This window comes from Uloborus diversus, chromosome 5 (assembly GCF_026930045.1).
Source record: "Uloborus diversus isolate 005 chromosome 5, Udiv.v.3.1, whole genome shotgun sequence".
Taxonomy (NCBI): domain Eukaryota; kingdom Metazoa; phylum Arthropoda; class Arachnida; order Araneae; family Uloboridae; genus Uloborus; species Uloborus diversus.
In genome coordinates this window covers 101,130,765-101,155,281 of record NC_072735.1, presented here as the reverse complement: position 1 = coordinate 101,155,281, position 24,517 = coordinate 101,130,765, and the positions used below count along the sequence as shown (strand labels likewise).

The window sequence follows — 24,517 nt, the reverse complement described above, 5'->3', positions numbered from 1 at the left end:
GGTTAAAAACTGTAACGTACGGTTTAGCTTCCGCCTCATTCCTAGCTACGAGATGTATCAAACAAATTGCTCTTGATACACCTAATCCTAAAATATCACGCATTTTACAAGAAGACGTATATATGGATGATCTTTTGTCAGGTTCGAGTAAATTTTCAGACGCAATTTCAATTTGCAAAAATATTGCGTCAATTTTACAATCCTACGGATTTAACTTGAGAAAATGGAATTCAAATTCTTCCAAATTCCTTGAAGAATTTCCCGAGCAATGTTCCTCGGAAACAAGCTTTGAAATCAATCGTGATGCACACGTTAGTTCTAAAGTGTTAGGTTTATTTTGGAATTCAACAAATGATACATTTGCATTCAAGGTTAATTTATCACTTTCACCACCCTACACTAAAAGACGGATTCTATCGGAGTCTGCACGTATTTCCGATCCTTTGGGATTACTTGCACCTTGTGTAGTTACAATCAAAATATTCTATCAAAAGTTGTGGCTTATCAAGGGGGATTGGGATTCACCCATTCCGAAGTTAATGGAAACCGAATGGTTAAAGTTTCAGGCATCATTCAACGAAATAAATGATATCACTATTCCTAGAAGTGTCACCATTGATTCAGAATGCGAAATTGAATTACATGGTTTTGCAGACGCGTCATCACTAGCATACGCGGCTGTGATTTACTGTCGTCAAACTGTCGACGGGTCCACAACAGTTTCACTGTTGGTTGCTAAAACTAAGGTTGCTCCACTCAAGCAAATCTCCATTCCTAGACTGGAATTATGTGCCGCGCACTTGTTATCAAAATTATTTCTCACTGTTCTCAACTCGTTGAAGAATTTCAATCTTCGCGTTTTCGCATGGACAGATTCAAAGGTAGTTCTTTCATGGCTATCTTCTCATCCACGTAAGTGGAAGACTTTTGTCGCAAATAGAATTTCTGAAACAATAGAAGTTTTACCCCCAGCTCACTGGAATTTCGTATCCTCCAGAGAGAACCCTTCAGACATCGCTTCACGTGGTATCGACCCTAAATGTCTACCAAATTGCGATCTGTGGTGGCATGGCCCGCAGTGGCTACATTCAAATCAAATGCATTGGCCTACGGCTGAATTACATTCTACAGACGTTGTTAGCGCAGTTAAAGCTGAGGAAAAATCAAATCCAATGTTTAACTTTCATGCTAGTTCAACAAATGACCTATTCGTTCGTCTAGTCGAAAAATATTCATCATTATCGAAAATTATTCGCATCTTGGCATATTGCTACAGATTTATTAATCTTTGTAAAAAAAGAATCGGATTCAATATTGCTTCTTGCAATACCCTCGGTTCACTCACTTCTGCAGAAACAAGGGCTGCAGAAGAAAAACTCATTCACTGGGTTCAAGACACACATTTTTCTGAAGAGAAAAAATGCATTCGGCTTCAAAAGCCACTGAAAAGACGCAGTCCTTTGCGGTCACTTTTCCCATTCATAGACGGAAACGGTCTCTTACGGGTGGGAGGTCGGTTACAGAACGCCGACTTACCCATGAACAGGAAACATCCTATCATTATCCCATCACAACACAGATTTTGTGAACTGTTAATTCGCGAAAAACACGTAGCTTATTTGCATGCTGGTCCTACCTTATTATCTCATATATTAAGGCAATCATATTGGATAATAGGAGGAAAAAGATTGATCAACAAATGTGTTAATCAATGCATAAAATGTCATAGATTCAAAACTAGTAACAGTTCACAACTCATGGGCAATCTGCCTAAACCACGAGTGACTTTAGAAAGAGCTTTCTTTCATTCTGGAATAGATTACGCCGGACCTGTTTCTATAAAATTTAGTAAAGGTCGAGGTGCTAAAGTTACGAAAAGTTACATTGCACTTTTCATTTGCCTGTCCACTAAGGCAGTACACATCGAAGTAGTAAGCGATCTGACAACAGAAGCTTTCATCGCTGCTTTGCGACGCTTTAGTGCTCGCCGTGGCACCCCTCGCCACATATACAGCGACAACGCCACTAATTTTCATGGAGCTCATCGAAAATTGAATGAGATAGAACAATCCTGGCTCAACGCTCTTAGCTCGGATCCTGTCGTTGATTACTTGACACAGTTCTCAATTGAATGGCATTTCATTCCTCCTTCTGCCCCTCATTTTGGAGGAATTTGGGAAGCAGGAATTCGATCTGTAAAGTTTCACCTCAAACGAGTTATAGGAGAAACAGCTCTAACCTTCGAAGAGCTAACTACATTAACTACTCAAATTGAAGCACTTCTGAATTCACGTCCAATCGCATGTGTTGACGTCAATGATACCGACTCTATAAATGCTTTGACTCCTTCGCATTTCCTTACAGGTGATGTGATAAGTTCAATTCCGGATCCAGCAAACCTGAACGAGCATAGCTTCAAAGGAAAGTGGGAACTTATCCAGAATCTCCGCAAAGGCTTCTGGAAGCAGTGGTCAAAGGAGTACCTCTCATCTCTGCAGAGTCGTCAAAAGTGGACCACCCCTCATGCCAACATTCAAGTCAACGATATTGTGTTAGTGAAAGAAGCCTCATCACCTGGTTTGTGGCCCTTGGCTAGGGTTCTTGAAGTTCACCCGGGAGCGGACGACCTGGTCCGCGTTGCAACAGTAAAGACAGCTAAAGGGATCTTCCAGAGACCGATCTGCAAACTATCTCCTATTCCTATGTATCAGGACTCAAGTCCCTATCAGGACTCAATTCCTGATAGGGTGGGAGTATGTCTGCGCCAATATGCAAATGCGCTGTCCGCAGAGGGCAGCACAGGTGACTGTAGACATAAAACGGCTAAGCTCCATGAGAAAAAAAAATTCCTACCTGATGTATCTTAACCACATTGGACACTCGTCCATTACACTGCATGTTGCAGTACTTTCATAAACCAAGAACGGTTTCAATTTTATTTATAATGTTATTTTAATTTAATTTACTGTACATACGCTAAGTTAAATATAATACTTTTAAGTAAATCCTAGTTTTCTTGACTACAATCATTACAAGAGCAAACAGAGATAATGTTGATATCTTGTTGATCCATCGCTTCTTTGACTTACCGTTTAGTCAAGTGAAGACATCGACAGTTCTATAATGAAGTTTCTTCGCAAGGAGTAGCATAAATTACTTGAAAGCATTTTATGCTATTTTCAGCTATTCGTGTATGAGAAAAATTACGTGAAATATTTGCACAGCGTCTAGAAAGGCAAGTCTAAAGGTTTTCAAAGCAATTTCCTTGCTGCTGATTTACCTCTCTGAAATGTAACAGATGTTCCCTCGCAACCAGAAAAAACAGTAAAGGATAAAATTTTCCAATTCTTATTGCAATTACAATATGTTACAAACATTCTTACGCATAAATAAATTATTGATGCGTAGATTTGAAATTATTGCGTTGCTCGTATTATTTGTATTGATTTGTATTAATTTGTTGAATTGTGTTGATACTTTTTGCTTATTACACACATTGGTGATGCTACTTCAAGTAAGGCATTTAACGTGGTAGAGTGAGGCGAATTGCCTCACTGTCAAGGTAATACGCTCCATTTTTTTTTTTTTTTTTTTTTGCAATTAAAAAGTGTAATTTGTAGTTTTGGTCATGATAGATTTTACACAGCATCTGAATCTACATTAATAAAGGCAGGGGTTATTATATTTCATTTCTCGTGAGCATATTTTTTTAAAAAAAAGTTTCTGCTTTGGTGGGAAGTGATACCCCGACTTACTCTATTATCTACCTTAGTAGAAAAATCTGAATTTTAGTACACCAGCATTTACTCAAATGGACCCAAACAAGTCTAAATACTGAACCCATACCTTAATAATTTTGAAGTTGGTCCTTTCTTTTTGAAATTTGAACCATTTGTTTCTGTATGGTATATTTTCATTTTACATCACTAAGGATTTCAGTCATGCCCCCGAAAAATGCTAGTCTTATACCATGACAGTCTTCTATATAGACATCCATAAACTGGGTCTGATATATCCCGGACATTAGGACACCAGGGAGACTGAAAAAGATACCTTGGAGACTCGATCGAACAGAACAAGAAGGTTTTAGAAATTATGCTACACGGAATTTCTTATGACCTCTGAGAAGTAATTTGTCTGACGCGTAAAATATGATCCTGGTTCATTAGATTTTCCAATTTTTGTCCGTCTCTGTAAAAAAAATCATTTCCTCCGTACTCATATTAACTTCATTTAAAATTAATTTGGAGAAAGTTATAAACACAAGCGATGAGCTCTAACTGCTGAATATCCCACACTGTTCAAAGTCAAGCAACCAAGATCCTTTTCTTTTACGCTCTATTTGAAACACGACAGATAATTTGTCGAAAAGAAACTTTTGAATATTTTACTACCATGCTATTAAATTTCAATTCCTTAAGGGAAAACTTGCGACATATTAAACTTCCTAGCTTCCTGGGCAAGAAAATAATATTTTCTAAAATTTGTAATCCATTTTTTTTTATAGTTATGCGTGTACGTTTTTCTGGAATTGACCATATATTTAAATTTTTCCTATTTTAAGCCAGTCTATAAATTGCATATACAAAACAAATACGTCACCTCTTATTCTAACTATCCTTCTTGTGTTAGATAGTACCACCTTTGACAACACAACTCCCGATGACGATGCACAGTCTAAAAGTTCTCCCTGGCCACCAGAGCTAAACTGTACTGTTGTCATTCCAATATGTTCTGCAGTTCCTAGTTACACCACCGAAAGGTCTGAGCTACCTTCAACAACCGAGGGTTTCGAAAGCACAACTTTGGACAGGATGGACGATTTTGATCTAACGAGTAATGGCACCGAAGCTGGAGAGAATGCCACGTCCTTTGACACCACTTGTTCTAGAGACATTCTAGATGATGATGCTCCTTGTCCTCTCAGATGCCAGGGTTCGGAGAAGAAGTATAGGATGCCTACACAAGAAGATCTACTCAAAATTCCCGAATCAACTAAAGAGCTGTTGCGGAAGAAGTGTTGGGAAACAGCATTTGGGCAAGTAAGAACATTTATTTTATTAGCTATTTGCGTAGTTGTGATTCCAATTTGAACAGCTGCAACGAAGTGTAATGTTTGATCTTTGAACACGGTATATTTTTTATACACGTTAGCATTCATGTCCATCACCGGTTACTGACACTGAACTTTTCGTTCAGGCCACACCAGTCGTCGGTGCCTGACCCAGAACTTTAAGTTCAGGATGCAAGTTTCTTCGATGGCAGACAATATAAAATGCGATATAAAGTTCAAAAAATATTTCCGTCTACAATTTCAGGATCGTATCCTAACTTCTATTGATAGAGAGGGAAAGAGATGCATTAAGGTTATCTCTTATTTATTTTTTCCACTTTTGGGTACAACGTTATAGTCAGGAAAATGTATATAATTTCAACCATCAGTATTTAGTTTCAAAACAAATTTTGTGTCACATAATTAGCAATAAGATTAAAGTGAATTTTCAATGAGATAGAAGGAGAAAGAGAGATTGATTCATCTGGCTGCCTCTGATTTATTGTTTCATTATTATGTATAGCAATAGTAAAAAAAATATATATATATTTTCTACTATCAGTATTTAGATGCGGAACGCATTTTTTCAGAGCCAAAGTGATATTCATCAGATTACCTATGATATATTATTTACACTCTGGGTACAAACAAACGATTGTGGAAATGTATGTATTTTATACCATCACGATGTAGATGCAGAGTAAATTTTTCTTCACATAATATGTTGTGACAATACGATTCACGACAAGAATCAACAATACGATTGGAGATGCTTTTAATCATAGAGAAGGAGAAAGAGAGATTATGGTTAAATTTTTGTGGGAGGACATAGGTCGTTTATTAATTTTTCTTTGATCAAAAAAGGGAAAAATTCTTCGTTTTGGGGGAAGGGAGGGGGAAAATACATCTCCAACTCTCCTTGGATACGCTACTGACTGTACTGCACATGCAACATAGGTTTTTGTCAGGTTTATTGAGTTATTGTTATATTTTTACTAGGAGTTGGTGAAGTTGACTATCATGGATTTGGTAATGACAGTCATCTCCACAATAATAACAGACTTTTTAAGAGCCGTGTTTGTACGATATGCAAATAACTGCTGGTGCTGGGATCTTGAAAAAGGATTCGTAAGTAAAAATATTTTTTCATAGTAAAGTATAATTTATTTTACCTTTGTGAATCCGAACTGTTTCAGCACAACTGTGAAGTTTAATTAAAATATATATATATATAACTGTCATCGCAAGTTTAGTGTCAAGTCCAAGTAAACATTTTTAATTTAACTTTAAATATTTTTGAACTGTATAAGGTGTTTATTAATTTTTGCACTGATAAAGACAATTTATTTTTAAAACTATTTAAGATACATATATAACTTTTATGTTTTAATTCTTATAATTTTTTTAAATCTCATCAATTTTTTTTCTCATTGGTGAAATATTAGCTAAATGCATGAAGGTGACTCTAACATTGAAAACTGAAAATGGGAAACTTTTGAGACACAAATCAAAATAGAAAAAAAAAAAAAAAAAAAAGAAGAAGAATTATGTTTAAATTCGAAGTAATTATTTAATGATTTTTTTATTAGTGCATTTTATAAACACCCAATATTTATGTTTTAATTACTATTTTCAAGAACCTTTTCTTCAGTTATGTGATTTCAGTAACGCTGTGTATGTTTAATTAAACCCGCAAGCTTGATATAAATCGTACGGTCATTTGGATAACTTTTGAGCGCATCCTATTTTTTAGAATATTTCTTTTAAAGAAAAACTGTAGATGGCCCAAAGCTATACTCTGCTGGCTAAGTTATATTATCAGTCTTCTTGATTTTAGTTTACTAAATTATATGACAATACCGAACACAGCTCATTTACAGAGTGAGCATGAAAAAGATAGTCAAACCTTTACTGGGTGATAGAAAATGTCCAAATAAGCTAGAGTGTGTAGCAATATACCGTAAATGCGGGTTACACTTTGGCCCTAGGGCCCTTCGTTGGCCCTAAGGGGAGAAAAAGATACAATGTTCTCTGCAAACCTTCAGAAAGCAATTTTTAAATATATTTTGACAGAATCCATTAAAGGGCAAGCACTTAGTAATATAAACCAAACAGTTTCATAGCTCTCCTCAAGAAGCAACACCAGTGGTCTTATGTTCCTTGTGCTAACATGTGTCTTGAAAACCTCTCAGACTTTTACATGTAGAAGCAGTTCTATATCAGCTAAGAGTTTGTCAAGAACTTATTTATGAACACTATTTAATACTCGATGTAGCAGCATAGTGGTACTTCTCATTTCTCTTCAGGTTTTTCTTTAAAAATTTTACAATAAAAATATATCTCCTAGCCTAAAAATTACTACCTACTTTGGCACAGCATAAAAACTTCAAAATATCCGTCAGAGAGATTTGTAAAAGAAAAGAAAAGCTAAAAGCAAAACTATAAAGTGGGAAAACATAAGAAAAAATGAGGAATTCCCAGCATCAAATTAAAAGATAGATTACAGATTCTAATTACCAGGGCTCAGTTACATGACTTTTATTATGAGATATGAAGAGAAAAAGTTGCGGGAGGTTTAGAAAACGTTGACCCAGCTGGGCACCTACTTCTTACAAATTTTTTTTAATTTGTTGGAAAGTTTACGAAATTTTGTTATTGTGGAATGGAGTAAGGTCAGGTTTTCAAGGATAGCTGGAAGAACAAGGAGCTAATGTTGAGATCATGGAACGTACCATGGGATTGGTACGTGATGGATGGATGATTTGGGGATCATCCATCGTACTTTTGGAAGTGAGCAAAAACTTAGGACCCTTTGTTTTAAGAATTGCGTTATCTTAGTAAAATTATTCAATCTCCAAAACTGATGAAAAGAAGACTGTCGGTAATTTTTGAGACAATTACTAGGTATGAAAACACATTGCATAAATATTTTTAATTTTCCTTAAAACAAATGTGTGTGACTCAAACATCTTGCAAAATGTTGTTTTCTTTAAAATAAATGTTTTCTCTGTAAACACACATCTTTATTTGCTCTAGTTAGTTCTACAATCATTTTAAATAGGGAAAACCACTTAAGGCCGAAGTAACAAAAACGTAAGGGTAACATTGGCCCAAATATAAAACAATCAAAACTAGTTATAATACTTTGAAACAAAGTGATCAGTATTAAAAAATTAAATTAAGAGAGCTCTAAATGTGTATAAAAAGTTTCCACAGCTTGGAAATATGAATAGTTACAAAATTATTGAGAAAAGATGAGAAAAGCTCTAAAATGTGGGCCAAAATAGCCCGCATTTACGGTAAGGTCACAAACGGAAAGCTGACGCACTTTTTGACTTGCACACAAAACCATAAACGGTCGGTTGGCGATACAGGCAGGCCATATTAAAAAAACTAAGACGGTTTTATTCAAATTTTTAGTAAGGTTTAAATTGTTTGTTTCGAATTGAGGCATGTAGCTCTTATTTATACACACGTCGCAACGACAGCACAGAGATTGGTGAAGGCTTGTCAGAATGACCGATGCGGCATTCATTCTTTTGTTTTTTAACCGACGAAAAAACGGAGGAGGTTCTCAATTCGACACGTATATTTTTTTTTTAATGTATGACCACGCATAACTTTTTACAGAACAGTCTGATTTTGATAATTCTTTTTTTATTGGAAAGGGTCCCCCCCGAAGGTGGTCCCATAAAAATTTTGAAAAAAAATTCCTACCCTAAGGGTGGGAAAAGGGGGTTGATTTGTTGTTCACTCACAGATTTTTAATGTATGACCACACATAACTTTTTACAAAACAGTCAGATTTTGATAATTCTTTTTTTATTGGAAAGGTTATACCCTGAAATTGGTCTCATATAAATTTGGAGAAAAAATTCCTACCCTAGGGGTGGGAAAAGGGAGAGATTTGTTGTTCACTCACAGATTTTTTTATATATGACCACACATAACTTTTTACAGAATAGTCCGATTGAGAATATTCTTTTTTTTATTGGAAAGGGTATAGCCTGAAGTTGTTCCTATATAAATTTGAGGGAAAAAATCCTACCCTAAGGGTGGGAAAAGGGGGGCGATTAGTAGTTCACTCTAAGATTTTTGATGCTGAATTGGGTATAACAAAAAAAAAAAAAAAACCTCACGATGAATGAGATGCAGACTTGTATGTCTCTCGTGTGTACTGTCTTGAGCAGGTAAACGACAGTATCTGCAGAAATGAGTTTTCGAGATATTTGAAGAATTGTGCGCTGGATTCCGTACTATCAACTGGGAAATGTTGGAATTATATTTTGTTTTAGCGGAAACCAAATAAGTTAGTTTGTACAACAAAGCTAACGTACAAACAATGATGACAAAATGCAAAAAAAAAAGATAAAATTGCAGTTATAGCCTTTTACCTGCACACGGCAGTGTAGACCTCTCAATCTCTGGTACTTGTGATTAGGGTTAGTTTTCAGTGCCAGTCGTCAAACATTTTTTATATTCAGGATTTGTATGAAAAAATAGGGCGAAGTTTAGTGATGGTGACATACTATTTTTAACCGACGAAAAAACGGAGGAGGTTCTCAAGTCGACACGTATATATATATATTTTTAATGTATGACCACACATAACTTTTTACAGAATAGTCCGATTTTGAATATTCTTTTTTTATTAGAAAGGGTATAGCCTGAAGTAATTCCCCTATAAATTTGAGGGAAAAATTCCTACCCTAAGGGAGGGGCAGAGGGGGTGATTAGTTGTTCACTCCAAGATTTTTTGATTCTGAGTTGGGTATTACAAAAAAAAAAGCTCACAATGAATGAGCTTCAGACCTGTATGTCTCTTGTGTGTACTGCCGTGGGCAGGTAAGCGGCAGTATCTGCAGAAATGAGTTTTCGAGATATTTGAAGAAATGTGTGTTGGATTCAGTAGTACTAACAATAAGAAAATGTTGGAGTTATATATTTTTTTCAGCGGAAACCAAATAAGTTAGTTTGTACAACAAAGCTAACGTACAATAGATGACAAAATGCAAAAAAAAAAAAAAAAAAAAAAAAGAAAAGAAATGAAAAAAAAAATGCAGTTACTGCCTTTGACCTGCCCACGGCAGTGTAGACCTCTCAATCTCTGGTATTTGTAATTAGGATTAGTTTTTTAACCGACGGAAAAACGGAGGAGGTTCTCAAGTCGACCCGTATGTGTAAGTTCTTTTTTTCATGTATGACCAGGCATTACTTTTCACAGGTTCGTCCGATTTTGATAGTTCTTTTTTCATTGGAAAGAATTTTCCCAGAAGTTGTTCCCATATAAATTTGGAAAAAAATTTCCTATCCTAAAGGATGGAAAACAGGGGTGAGTTATTGTTCACTCACAGGTTTTTTACTTTTTTTCGTGTAAGACGACGCATAACTTTTACAGAATAGTCTGATTTCAATAGTTGTTTTTTTATTGGAAAGAGTATACCTAGAATTTGGTCCCATGTAAATTTGATTGTAGCTTCTCATTCTCGACAGTCTTTCCTCGCGCTGACCTAAACTCTCCTGTGAACGTGTTAATGTAATTCTCTTTCTGTTTGCTTCCAACCTTTTTTCTTTCTCATTAATAGATTGTTCTAAACATCTTTTCCTCATCCGAGCAGCGTTTTTTGTAGGCCTACCCATGTTAGAATATAAAGCCGGCTTTTTTAAAATTATTTATGTAACACAACAGATAATTGTTAAAATACGATTATATATATATATATATATATATATATATATATATATATATATATATATATATATATATATATATATATATATATATATATGTGTGTGTGTGTGTTAATAGCTAAAGTAAGGTAGGTAGCTATTTTAAAAGTAATCAAAAATATAAGCATACAGTTTATAGCCACATTAGTAGCTTATAGCCACAAAAAATTATAAAATAAAAACTTTTTAACAAAAAAATTGAACCGCCGAAAAAACTGAAAAGCAAAAAATAATAAACCATTTTAATTAAACCTTAATAACTGAGTTCTTAAACTGATGTAAGTATACCTAAGTATATATTTTTGTAATAATTTAGAGTTTTTAATTAACCTTAATAACTCAGTTCTTAAATTAATGTAAGTATACCTAAGTAGTTTTGAGTCGGTGCCAAACAATAAATAAACAAAGATCCCAAAATTACCTAAATTTAAAGAAATAACCAAATAAAATTAGCAATGTAATGTGAAATGTCCGGCGATAAACATAAATGTTTCAAAAAATGCTCCCTCCACACGCCAGCATTAAATCATGAATACTAGTAGATCGTATACAACAAAAAGTACCTCTCGTTGGAGCTTTGAAACCTTTGGGACCTCGCACGAGAGAGGCAAACAACCAGTGAGAAAAATCTTCAGGATCATGTATGCAATTAACGGCTACAGTTGTTATGCCATACTTACGCTGAATAATACTATGACCCACAAAACCATTTATTTGAGCTTTTAACAAGATGAGAAATCCTTCTTCAGTATGATGAACAATGATATAAACATTTTGACTGTTGTATATGAGGCAAAAGCTCAGTAGCAGCCAAATACTCGACACGTGCTTCTTCGAGACCACTCGACGACGTTCGGGTTTAACTTCGTGAACTCTCGGCATTTTCCGGCGAAGGGGCGTGTCGCCATACGCCACCGCTGCGCCTCACGCTTTACAAAAATAATTAATTTGCTTGTTTGGCACCGACTCAAAACTACTTAGGTATATTTACATTAAATTAAGAACTGAGTTATTAACGTTCATTAAAAACTCTAAATTATTACAAAAATATATACTTAGGTATACTTACATCAGTTTAAGAACTCAGTTATTAAGGTTTAATTAAAATGGTTTATTATTTTTTGCTTTTCAGTTTTTTCGGCGGTTCAATTTTTTTGTTAAAAAGTTTTTTTTTCCTTTTATTACGATTTCATTAAATTTTTTTGAACCTGTGAAGTATTATGGCACAAGGCCGCATGCTGATACTACAACTTGTTGCATTTTTATGAATTTTTCAAATGTATCAAGAATTTTTTTGACACCCTATTATTAAGTGAAATTTAATCAAAAATGTAGTGCTGTATAGCACACAAAAATTTGAGTATTTATTTCTATTTAAACAATAGTAAACAATAAATATTTTTAAAATTTCAGCCCGGCTATGGAGATTTTAAAATAGCTGAAAATATTTTGCATTTGGTGAATAATCAAGGCTTGGTATGGTAAGTATTTATAATTTGACTTTTAATGTTGTTTTGAAGAAAATTTTTGATTTTTCCTTAATGGGAAATATTCTTCTAGTTTAGAATCACATATAGTTCAGCTGAATGACAAGCATGATGAGCTGCGAATTAAAAATGGAACTAATTTTCTTACAGATATACAAAAATATGATTGAAATACAAAACTGTTAGTGAGTTAGACTAGTTTTATGTTAACTGAACAATTATATGAGAGCGCATAGAGAAATTAAACACAAAACTACACTGTTAAAAAAAAAACCTGCTCACCTGTAGTTGGGGTAAACCAAACCTGGTTAGGGTTAGGATTTACGTAGTCTTCACAATGCTGCCAGGTTAGGTTTGTCCCGACTATAGAAGAAGTTGCCAACAGGTTCTGATAAAGCCTTTGTAGGTCCCTGGTCCGAGAGTTCATTTGAGCCACCCACCTTTTGCTCCTCTCTCTCTCTCTGTTTCCAAACCATCATTAACACAATACACTGTCGCGATTTTTTATTAAGTTTTTGTTTTGTTTTGGTACTAATTATAGTAAGGCGAGTACTGAACTGAGCATTTAAAATTCCAGGATTTTCAAGAATACTGCACATTTATTTTCCTTTATTCAACTACTTCTGGAATATTATTAAAAAATAACCCAAAATATAATATAAGAGTTTAAAAAAATATCATCTGATTTGTAGGGGAGACAGGGGGCTAATAGGACAAGTGAATTTTCTCAAGGAATAATTAAATTTATAACTTGAAAATTCGTTATTATGTGGGCACTAGTGGTACTGCTTCGAAGATTAACAGCGATATTATAATCTCAATCTTTATTTTCTACATAACGCATGCAACAGATGAAATGTTGTGATCATTATATTAGTGTTCTGTTGCCGTTATTATCAAATAGAAAAAATTATATGTGCTTGTGTACTTTTTTAAAATTTTTAGAACCAAATTACTTTTTTATAAACTTGTGAGACATTTTGCAACCTTATCATTATTGTTACTGTTGCTATCATTATTATTTAAATTCGTATTTTAATATTACAAGCACCTTTTAAGTGTCATAACCCTGGAACTACAAACCGTGGTAGATATCTATATGCGGTTAAACTGGGTTCTGAGCACTTTTAACCAGGTATTCAGCTATTTTAGCTGTTAAATCGTATTTTCAAAAACTAAACCTTGATAAAATTGAATTTGCTCTTCACAATTCTCTTCAGCATGAAAATACAAAAATAAATGTAGTTATGAATCAGATTATAGCTTTAAGACCGATTTTACGAGAGAAAAAAACCCATAGGGTAAATATATACAATAAGATTGTTCAAAAAAACCCCTTTTTTCAGCTAGAGTCCTGGATCCCCCCCCCCTTTTTTTAAACTTACTAATAATATTATGCTGTAAAAGTTTTAGCTTCTTGCTCAAATTTTAAGAGGGTGCTCAATGACCCTTTAATTTAACATTAGCCGTAGCATAGAAAATGCCACAAGTTTAGAAACATTTAATTTACCCAGCTATTTTTTTTGTAAATAATTATTTTATTGCAATGTATATGTATATTACTAGTGCATATTTTAATATGTAGCATTGTTTTTTCAGTTCAATGTATTTTTTTACCCCTCTCCCCATACTAATGAAGTTTGGAGGAGGGGTTTGAGCACCCTCTTTCAGTTAAATTGGGAAACTAAAATTCTTCCAGTATATTTTTGTCCACAAGTCTAAAAATATTGAAGGGTGTCCCGTTATCTAGGAGAAGCTTTTTTTTTTTTAATTTTTACATGTATTTTTGAACCACCCTAATGTACCACGGTTTGTGGTTTACAAGTAGAAAGAAATGGGCATATGGTTCTAACCAGGAAACATCACGAGTTCAGTAATCATGAAAAAAGTTAAAAAAGATCGCATTCGAAGAGTATCTTTAGAAAAAAATTTGACCCAAATATTGTGTGCCCTCGTCCTTTTGTTTTTGAGATATGGGGGGTAAAAGTCTGTCGAAATCTTACGAAAATTCGGCAAATTTAAAGACTTGGCGAAAAATTGAAAATACCACGTGATTTCATCGCCTGCGTCTAGCAAGACTCTCATTCCCATTTCTGGTCATCTTGCAAAGCGCGTAAACGATGTTTTGAATTAACACTTTACTTGTGTGTGTAAAATTAAAAAGTAACTATGAAGCCTGAAAAATGGAAACTAGAGAGCTTTATCCAGAGGAGCTACAACTTTATAACGAAATTGAACGTAGGATTTAACTTTGTAATCGTGATAATAATGCATTTCAGAATTTAAGTGCATTTCAAGTGTGTTTTACTTAACTAATTTAAGTTTGTACTCTTGTTATAAAATGTCTTGTAAGTAATTAATAATTATGTACGAGAATTAATATGAATAATTAAAAAAAAAACATATATCATATTGAAAATAAAATTGATAGTTTTTGATGTTGAAAGAAAATGATCATGGATTGTAGTATCCCAGCTCTTATTTATTTTTTCAAAAGTTATTATCATTCATGAAGTTTTTATTGTTTGACCACTGCTAGCGAAAATGTTTAGTTTTTAATTTAAAATAATAAAAAAATAATAATTAAAAAAAAAGAAAACAACGGATAGTAAATGTCAAAAATTTGCACAGCAAAACTAACGATGTCGGAAATTACTTCATAACAGATTCTTATCAAAAATTTTATAGTCGACTTTCATTACAACAACCCCTGTAGTTCGAAAAAGTCTGTCACTGCAACTGAAAGTCGCTATAACGTAAATGCACATCATATTGCATGTTTAGTCATTTTTAAAAATACTGAAGTCACTTTTACCAATTATGTTTCACGTTAAAAGGGAATTCAAATACGAAGCAAAATAAAAATTAATACAGTTATTTTTTTTATTTGACTTGTTAGAGGGCTTACACATAACTTGAAAACGATACACATAACGAAAAACACACTGGAAATAACTGACAGAAATCGTTTTTTTTTTAATTTGAGAACATGGTTTGAAATCTTTAAAAATGTCGTTTTCTTCGTATTTAGATACTGTTGAAGACTTCAGATTTACGACTTTAAAAAAAAAAGACTTTAAAGTGTGTTTACCGTTTCTCTACGGTTATCATATTTTTTTCAAAACAGTTTTATCATCGAATAAACTCTTTCAGTGGAAATATTTCACCTGCAGAAGCATAAAAGTTTTAAACACCAGTTTTTTAACGGACAGTCTTAAGAATAACAAAAAAGTTTAAACTTTGAACGGTATATTCAAATGTATTCAGTTAATACGTTCTATTGGATGCTAAAATATTATTACATCTGTGAATTTTAAACGAGATTTTGTGCTCGAACCCTATGACAGATCGGTCGCAGTAATAGGAGGTCGTTCTTGTTGACTGCAGTTAGGAGCGCACTGGTGGGAGGCCACTGTGACCTCCCAAAAATTTTCCTTATTCGACAAAGTTCGTCTGACAGTTCGGCAAATTAGAGGACATAATTACAATTTTTTAACTCCCGAAAGTCACTTTTCATACATTATTATTTGCGCATACTCATATTTTATCGCTCGGCAAAATTTGAATTTTCTTTCGGTAAATTGAGAATTTTTGGTTTCCAAAAAGTTCAAGCTCGGGGAACTTCTCACTGTATGTTTTAATTTGCTTTATTACTACAGTAAAGTGTCAAAAATCAGAACTAATTGGTACCATTGGTAGTTTGAATTTTTGGAAATAACCAAAAAAAAAAATACCGTTTAAAAAACAGGATGTCAATCGATCAAATAAAGTTACAAATATGTGTGTACATAACGTACAATACAGCACATAACCCGACACTATGTGTTGACAAACCTATTAGTTGCTTATCGCTAGCGCCTCGACGATACTTTGTTTCTGCAAAACACACTTCTCGATACATTATTTATTGAGAGACTGACAGTTTCCAACATTTCATCTGGAAAGAACTTTCTTTTTTGACTCAAAAAATTTGCACTGATGCCAAACTTTATTTATTTTTTGTTTATTAAAATTTTCCAATGGATTTCCTTGCCATTTTGCGGGGCAACTATAACACTCCACCTCTATTACATCTGCAAACTAGTGAAGTAAAATCTACTTACATCTACTACTACTACCTAAAATGCTAAAAGACATTTTTATCTTGACCTTCTCCATAACATTTTACAGAGGGGAGGTTCAAATTAAATTATTTGAGAAAATTACTTTTAGTTATTCGAAAAGCAACAAAAGACACACCCACACTCACATTTCTGTAGTTGGAAACAAATGTTTGAAGGAACTCCCCTTGGGGTCTAGGGGATTCGCCAAAAGAAAATATGATTTGAAGTCAATATACATTATATTTCCATTGTTTATACAATAAAATAAAACAAATATTTCGGGCGGTGGCGTTTTCCCCTATACAGTTGCACGTTAATATCCCGGAACACAAGCCCCTAAAAATTTCAATGCCGCAGACTGTACCACGACACCCCGCGCCATGGTAGTCACCCCGAGTAAAGAATTAATGCGATATTTCTCAAGCGCTTTGGTGGTGACCAAATATGGAAGTGAAATGTCTTGTCAGATGCAGATGTTAAATTCGCGCCGTACCTTCCATTTCTGAACAAAACTCGCTAAATTCGGCGACTTTACTAAAAATTTCGGCAATTTTTAAGACCTCATATTTCGATAACGTGGTCACGAGGGCACGTAGTTTCAGTGCCATAAACATGTTTTCCAATGCTCTTTCGAATGCCACCAATTTGGAATTTTTTTGAATTTCCTTCATCGTGATGCTTCCTGGTAAGAATAAGTATAAAAATCTCAATTATCATCACATCTCTTTTTTGTTTCCTTAGGATGGGAATGTTTTTCTCACCCGGATTGCCAGCCATCAATTCAGTCAAGTTATGTATTCTGGTATACGTTCGTAGTTGGGCCGTTCTAACGGCCAACATTCCTCACGAGACTGTGTTCAGAGCTTCCGGGTCAAACAATTTTTATTACGCTTTGCTATTGATCATGCTGTTCCTTTGCACTCTTCCAGTTGGATTTGCGTGTGTTTGGCTTCAACCATCTTGGCACTGTGGACCATTCAGGTAAGTTGTTTTTACCTTTATTAATATCGTTTTAACCACAACCCTTCTTTGTAGCATACAGGATGATCCGAAACCCTTGGGCAAAACTTAAGTTGTGTTAGAGCTGAGGATGAGAAGTAAGAATCGTAAGAAACATATGGTCGCAAGCGCAACTCTGACGCGCGACTTGTACACAAAGCCAAAAATTGATGGATGCAAAACAGGTCGCAAATTGATTACACAGAGACGATTTTAAACATTATTTTAGTTAAAAAAGGTTTAAAGCAGTTGAGGAAATTTGAGTGGCTGCAGTTGTAATACATGCGTCGCAATTGACAAAGCACTCACTGTCGCAATAAAGAGTCATTTTTATTAGTTTTCATCGATTGCTGCGCTTTTTTTGCAACACGTGTTATTAACGCAACTACATGCATTAACTCTTAACAACCCAGACACCGCATTGACGCTTTGTACTCAATTTGTTCAGCAAAAAAAAAAAAAAAAAAACGTACACAAGATAATTGGTCGTTTGAAATACAATTAAACAACGTACCAGTCAAAGAGATAAGGAAATGTTATTAAGTGTGTGACATGTTTTTCTGACAAGCTGACACTATGCTGTTTTACATCCTTTGACAAAAGAAGGAAGTATTGTATTCGCGAAAAAAATTTCACTCCAAAATCGGCCTTAATTTCCATTTTGCTCACCCCCGAATGAATGTTGAGTTTTTTTTCCGACCCGACCACACGTGGATATATGCCTAGGAACATACAGACACCCGAAACATAAATTTTGACGATCCTCGAGTTAATTACAACGAGTTTTCTCGTGACGTCCGTATGTACGTATGTATGTGCGTATGTGTGCATGTACGTATGTATCTCGCATAACTCAAAAACGGTATGTCCTAGAAAGGTGAAATTTAGTACGTAGACTCCTAGTGGAGTCTAGTTGTGCACCTTCTCCTTTGGTTGCATTCGGATGTTTCTTTCTAACGGGGTCTTTTACACTTTATTGGGGGGAAACCATTGTTAATTTCAATGATAACTCAAGGTGTATTATAATTTGTCAAACACTTGGCAATATATCGCCAAGCTTTTGGCCGCCAAGTTTTGTCACCAACTTGACGAAAATTTGGCGGATTTTTTTTTTTTTTTTTTACTTTTTGACTCTGGTTTTAACTCGGCCAATGTTGTTGATATTTAAAGAGTCAACCGCTGAATCACATTAAATTTGCCAATAATGGGGAAATAAATCTGTGTAATACGTTTTTTTGCTTCGGTTCATAAGAAAGAAACTAGGGGTGAAAATATTTAGTGTTTCCTTGCTTACTCCGAGGAGCTATTATCGTTAAATTGGCGTAAAAAGAAGTCATGTGATGTACACATTAGCTGGTTTCTTTTTAATATGATGATTAACTAAGAGGTCACTATATGAAACGTATAGACCGTGAAAAGGATTAAATAAATAAGAATCAACAAAGATAAAGTTATGTGAATTGGTTTAACATTTTGAGGCACATGAATATGAGGTCACGTAACTAAGGCTCAGAGAGTCATATAGCTTTAATATCTAATTTGAACATCCATGAATGTGACATTGTGTGGGCGTTATGTTTATAGATATTTTGCAATACATTTTCAGGCCGTTGTTGAACTTCAATGAGCGTTAAAAGTTTCAACGCTTACATTTTGAACAATTGAAATAGTCATTGTTAAGAAACATCACTGAATTGGATTTAGCAAGGAATCAGGTTTGTTTAAAAGCCAATTTGAATTCCTGGAATTTTCCTTTCTGATGGGACTGCGTTAGAGGCACAACCTTCTAGGACGATCCCCCGATATAGCATCCATTCTTTCATGCAGTGCCACTATTAGCAGATGCTATCGCCATGATAAACTTGAAGCCCAGTTTTCCCACTAGATAAAAACACCTTGGCACTCTTTGATGCGAAAATACAGCATGAATATAATTTTTCCAAGAACACTCCAAGTGGAACCAGTAATTGAGGGATCTTTCACATGCCGCATAGTTATTCAACATGAACGCTGTCGATTTTCTTCATCTTGAAAATCCACTGACTGGAGTCAGGTTTGAACCTGTGCCTTTGTATGTAAGAGTAGCTCACTTCCAAAACGATGCAAATTGACATTTGCTTTATTTTTCCTCATCATGAAATGTAAAAAAAAAATCTTTATTAAAGTTCTCAAAGGTAATACGTATGTATTGTAATAATGTAAATTTTGTATCCTTCATAACCGGGGTGTTTATGAATGAAGTAGTGGAAGTTTATTGAAAGCCATTCATTTAATGTTATGTAATTTTTCTTTGGTTTAGTTCTCAGAGAAGGATTTACAATGTTCTGACGAGTTACGTACTGAATGCTCTTCCTACTTTTATGGTTGAAGTTGTTCAATATTTAACCTCACCTGGAGTTGTCATTCCTTTACTTTTGCTATTGGTGTAAGTGTCTAAACTTAGTTTTCACTTATAATTGTCATGTATTTATGTTTTACGTGTTAGCAGATTGGCAACATCGAGAAAACAAAGCACGTAACTTGATAGTTACAACGAGTTTTTTCGTGACGTCTGTATGTACGTAAGTATGTATGTGCGTATGTATGTATGTGTGTATGTATGTCGCATAACTCAAGAACAGTATGTCCTTGAAAGTTGAAATTTGGTACGTAGACTCCTAGCGGGGTCTAGTTGTGCACTCTTCTTTTTGGTTGCATTCGGGTGTTTCTAAGGGGGGTCTTTTGCCCCTTTTGGGGGGAAATCATTGTTAATTTCGATGTAAACTCAAGTGGTGTTACAATTTGGCGGACACTTGGCAATATATCACCAGTCTTTTGGTCGCCAAGTTTTGTCGCCTACTTGGCGACAAATTTGGCAATTTTTTTTTTTAAATCTGGTTTCAATTTGGCAAACGTTGGTGATATTTAGAGAGTAAACTATTGAATCACATTAAAATTACCAATAATGGAAAAATGACATTAAATTGGAGTAAAAGGAAGTCATGTGAAGCACACATCAGCTCGTTTTTTTTCTAATATTTTGTACGCAAGTATTAGAATGAAATAAAGACAGAAAAAAATCTCCATTTACTCACATATCCCTTAATATAAAACTATTAGAGAAAACGTGCTTGAAAAAAAGTAATTTCACAAAGCAGGGTTTCCGATAGTTGTATTATTAAAGGAAATACTTTCTACAGTATTGAAAGCGTTGTTAAAGAAAGTTCGTTCTAAATAAATGAAATTTATGCGATCTTTAAACATTGCTTGCTTTTGCCATAAAATGCCTTTATCTTTGAAAAGAAAATTAAACAACATTAAATACAGTATAATCAACTTGTAGAATATTAACATCGTTCGTTATATAGAGTAGAACTTTTTTGGTTTTAGGTTGATCATTTACTATCTTGTTTCCTTGACTGGATCGTTAAGAGAAGCAAACAATGACTTGAAGCTTCAATTACGAAGAGTAAGTATTGGAAAATTATTTTTTTCCCTGAATTAAAAATATTTCATAAATAAGAATAACGTCTAAGGGTAAATGACTATTTATGGGCATGGTTAAATATTTTTTTTTTAAAAATTGGAAATTGTTGAATTGTAAAGTTGTGTTCTAGTTCACAGAAAAAACTATTTCTCACAGTGTTAGAACTCAGAAATTGCACTTTTATAACTGTGAAATTTTCATTAACTTTCAATTATAATTTATGTATTTATTTATTTATTTATTTATTTTTGACATAAACTTGACCACGCTGGTTTGACCAGTTATGGTCACACTAAAAACTAATAAATGATCATGCAAGCTGGATATCTGGATTGAATTATGTTCAGAAAATACACAAAAGAAGCATTCAACTATATTAAAACATTTATTTTTCTTACGAAGTAATCAAATTTTAACTTATCAATTTGAAAAACATTAAAACTAAAAAATGAATAACTGACAAATTGCTTTTGAAAGGTTCGTCTGAACAAGAGCGAAAATAAATAAATGAATTAAAATAAATAAAAACTATTATACTGCTACCTTTTTTTAAATTTATCTACTGCTGAATTTGGCCTTTGTTTTAACATCAATGCTAAATAAGAATTCTAATTAATAATGGCCAAAAGTGCCGGTATCTGGGATACCTAATTTTACTTGATTAGTTATGGGCATATCAGCTTGATAGGAACTAAAATATCTTAATTAATGACAAAAATATACCTATATGATAGAAAAAAAACAAAGGAATGAGTTAGGACCAATAAAACTGAGATCTGATAAGAAACAGCAATGAAGCCTTAAGAAAAAAAACTTCAAAAACTTAAATGAATAAAAAAAACTTATGATTTTTTTTTTCCAAACATGGATAAAACTTAGGTTTGAAAAAAATGTGATGAGGGTGTTCTTAAACGATGCTATTTTTAAAAAATCCACAAATGCTGTTCTTAAAATATTGATTACAAACTTGTTATTTACAATAAAAGAAAAAACTGGTCATTAGTGGTTGAGTGCTCATAGATAGACATTTACTCTATTTGCGTTTATACATTAGTTTTATTTTCATAACAAACTGAACTTAGTTTTGTTTTGTTTTGATAACAAATTGAATGTAGTCAAATATAGGTAAATAAAGCTAGAATATACAAATTTTATATTAATTAGACATTTAATCCGTATGCCAACTCTTACATAACGCTTGTTGAGTGTTCAAATTCAATACTTTTTTTCTTCATGAGACGTTAAATCCGTCAGCCAATTAGCAGATAAGCTTACGCATTCAAGCTTCCCGTCAATAATTTTTAGTTTCACAAAACGCTAAATCTGTCTGTATTAGATCTGTATACCATTGCATAAATCTTGCATTGTAAAAAAATTCCGAAACGTTACTGGTTATTTCCGTGGAACGTTTCGTGATTTCAGAGGTTTTCACCTATTTCCCCAAAAAATCAAGTAGTATCTTCGCAAAAAAGTTTCCTGAATTCCTAAAAGATGCACGAATGCAGACCTTGCACTGGTGTGAAAAATATTTTTTGCTACCAGTCTAAATATTGACGGAGCGTGTTTATTAAATGTATCGGCTTTAGACTGTTTATGGCTCTTCCGGATTGACTAAGATTCCAATGGGAGCAAATAAGTCACTGGATAGCTACAGTTTTGCGAGGCAGGAATTGCAGGCAAGAAATATGCTTGGTTCTTGCTTGCAATTTTCGCGTAGCTTGGCCGTGGTTGCTCTAATATTTCTGGAGCTTTCTTGGTAAATCAGGAAGGTTCTAATCAAATAAATTAAACCTATTTAATTTTTCTAGATAGTTCACGACTGGCTTTAATAGGGGAGATTTCTTAATATTTCAGAAAGGTTACTGACTTTTATCAGAAAACGTTCCTGGTTTTTGTAAGATATGTTACTGACTGAAATTGGGCACATCAGCTGCCTATTATTTTCCAGGAACGTTTCTGAATCGTTTTTACAGTGTGGGTATTCAAAGATATGACATCCTGCTGGAGGGTTAAACTCCCCAAAACCCTTAGTTTCAAGCCACAAAGCCAATCCAAGTGCTTTATCATGCAAGCAGCGTGATTATAATTAAAGTTCTGATTTCAAAACGCTCCAATTAAAAAAAAAATGCAAATCAAAATGACCCGGTATTTCACCAAATGAGCTCGTAAGGACATGAGAATTTTTTTAGCGAAGGAAAAAACATGTTTCAAAATATACTGATAGATGGCACAGTCAGGGATCAAATTGCTATTGTGGAGGTATGCTAGTTAATGCTAGTTACTAAAAGACCTGACATGCCCACCTCGTTCATGCAGTCCAAACCGATCACCTCATCTGGCATTTAACATGTCGCTTTGAGTTGCCAGTTACTAGTTGTAGCGTAGCAAGGCGAGGAGAATATGGAACAAGTTACTGATCTATAATGTAATTGTTTGATTAAGTTCATCGTTTTCTCTCGTCAATATTACTGTCTTTGCTGAAAATACTAATAATAGTTTGTTCGAAAATGCTAGGAATCTATCATATTTTTTTGGCAAACAACATTTTTGTATATAACGAATCCCTTCAGCAGGCTTTTCCGTTAAATTACCCTGGCAATCCATTGGCACATTTTGAACCTTTTCATTATTATTATTGCTACACTGTAAAAACGATTCAGAAACGTTCCTGGAAAATAATAGGCAGCTGATGTGCCCAATTTCAGTCAGTAACATATCTTACAAAAACCAGGAACGTTTTCTGATAAAAGTCAGTAACCTTTCTGAAATATTAAGAAATCTCCCCTATTAAAGCCAGTCGTGAACTATCTAGAAAAATTAAATAGGTTTAATTTATTTGATTAGAACCTTCCTGATTTACCAAGAGAGCTCCAGAAATATTAGAGCAACCACGGCCAAGCTACGCGAAAATTGCAAGCAAGAACCAAGCATATTTCTTGCCTGCAATTCCTGCCTCGCAAAACTGTAGCTATCCAGTGACTTATTTGCTCCCATTGGAATCTTAGTCAATCCGGAAGAGTCATAAACAGTCTAAAGCCGATACACTTGATAAACACGCTCCGTCAATATTTAAACTGATAGCAAAAAATATTTTTCACACCAGTGCAAGGTCTGCATTCGTGCATCTTTTAGGAACTCAGGAAACTTTTTTGCGAAGATACTTGATTTTTTGGGGAAATAGGTGAAAACCTCTGAAATCACGAAACGTTCCACGGAAATAACCAGTAACGTTTCGGAATTTTTTTACAGTGTATTTCTGGCAAACAAATTCCTATGACCTCATGACTGTTCGGGTGAAATATCAAGTTAATCTGTCCAGTATTTTTTTTAATTAGAAAGTTTTGAAATTTGAACTCAAATTATAATCACCCTATACATAGATGTAAGGAATATGAGGAAGTAGTACATGTATATGCTAAGGAAGTCGACAGTGACGAATTCCATTCGGATGAAAAACCTCATGCCAATATAAATAATTGTTTTAGCTTCTGTAGGCAACAAAATTAGGTTCTAAACACAGAAAATGGATGGAGAGAGCCGACTGTAGAGGTCGAAAAAAATTGATTATCTCTTTCGTAAAATAATGATTTATTAGCCAATTCCATAAAAGTTATTGGACGAGTTAAATAAAGAAATAATAATAAAAAGAAGAAACTGTTCAAAAAAAAAAAAAGCAGTG

The 24,517-nt window shown here is 34.0% G+C and overlaps 1 protein-coding gene across 1 annotated transcript in view; it reads left to right on the top strand.

Annotated features, from left to right (window-relative positions):
* Positions 1-24,517, top strand: part of LOC129223044 (transmembrane channel-like protein) — an 86,805-nt gene that overhangs the window by 49,997 nt on the left and 12,291 nt on the right. The window contains 6 exon segments of the mRNA XM_054857608.1: positions 4,633-5,042; positions 6,053-6,181; positions 12,197-12,264; positions 17,115-17,354; positions 19,672-19,797; positions 20,742-20,820. Coding sequence (XP_054713583.1) covers positions 4,633-5,042; positions 6,053-6,181; positions 12,197-12,264; positions 17,115-17,354; positions 19,672-19,797; positions 20,742-20,820 — 1,052 coding nt within the window.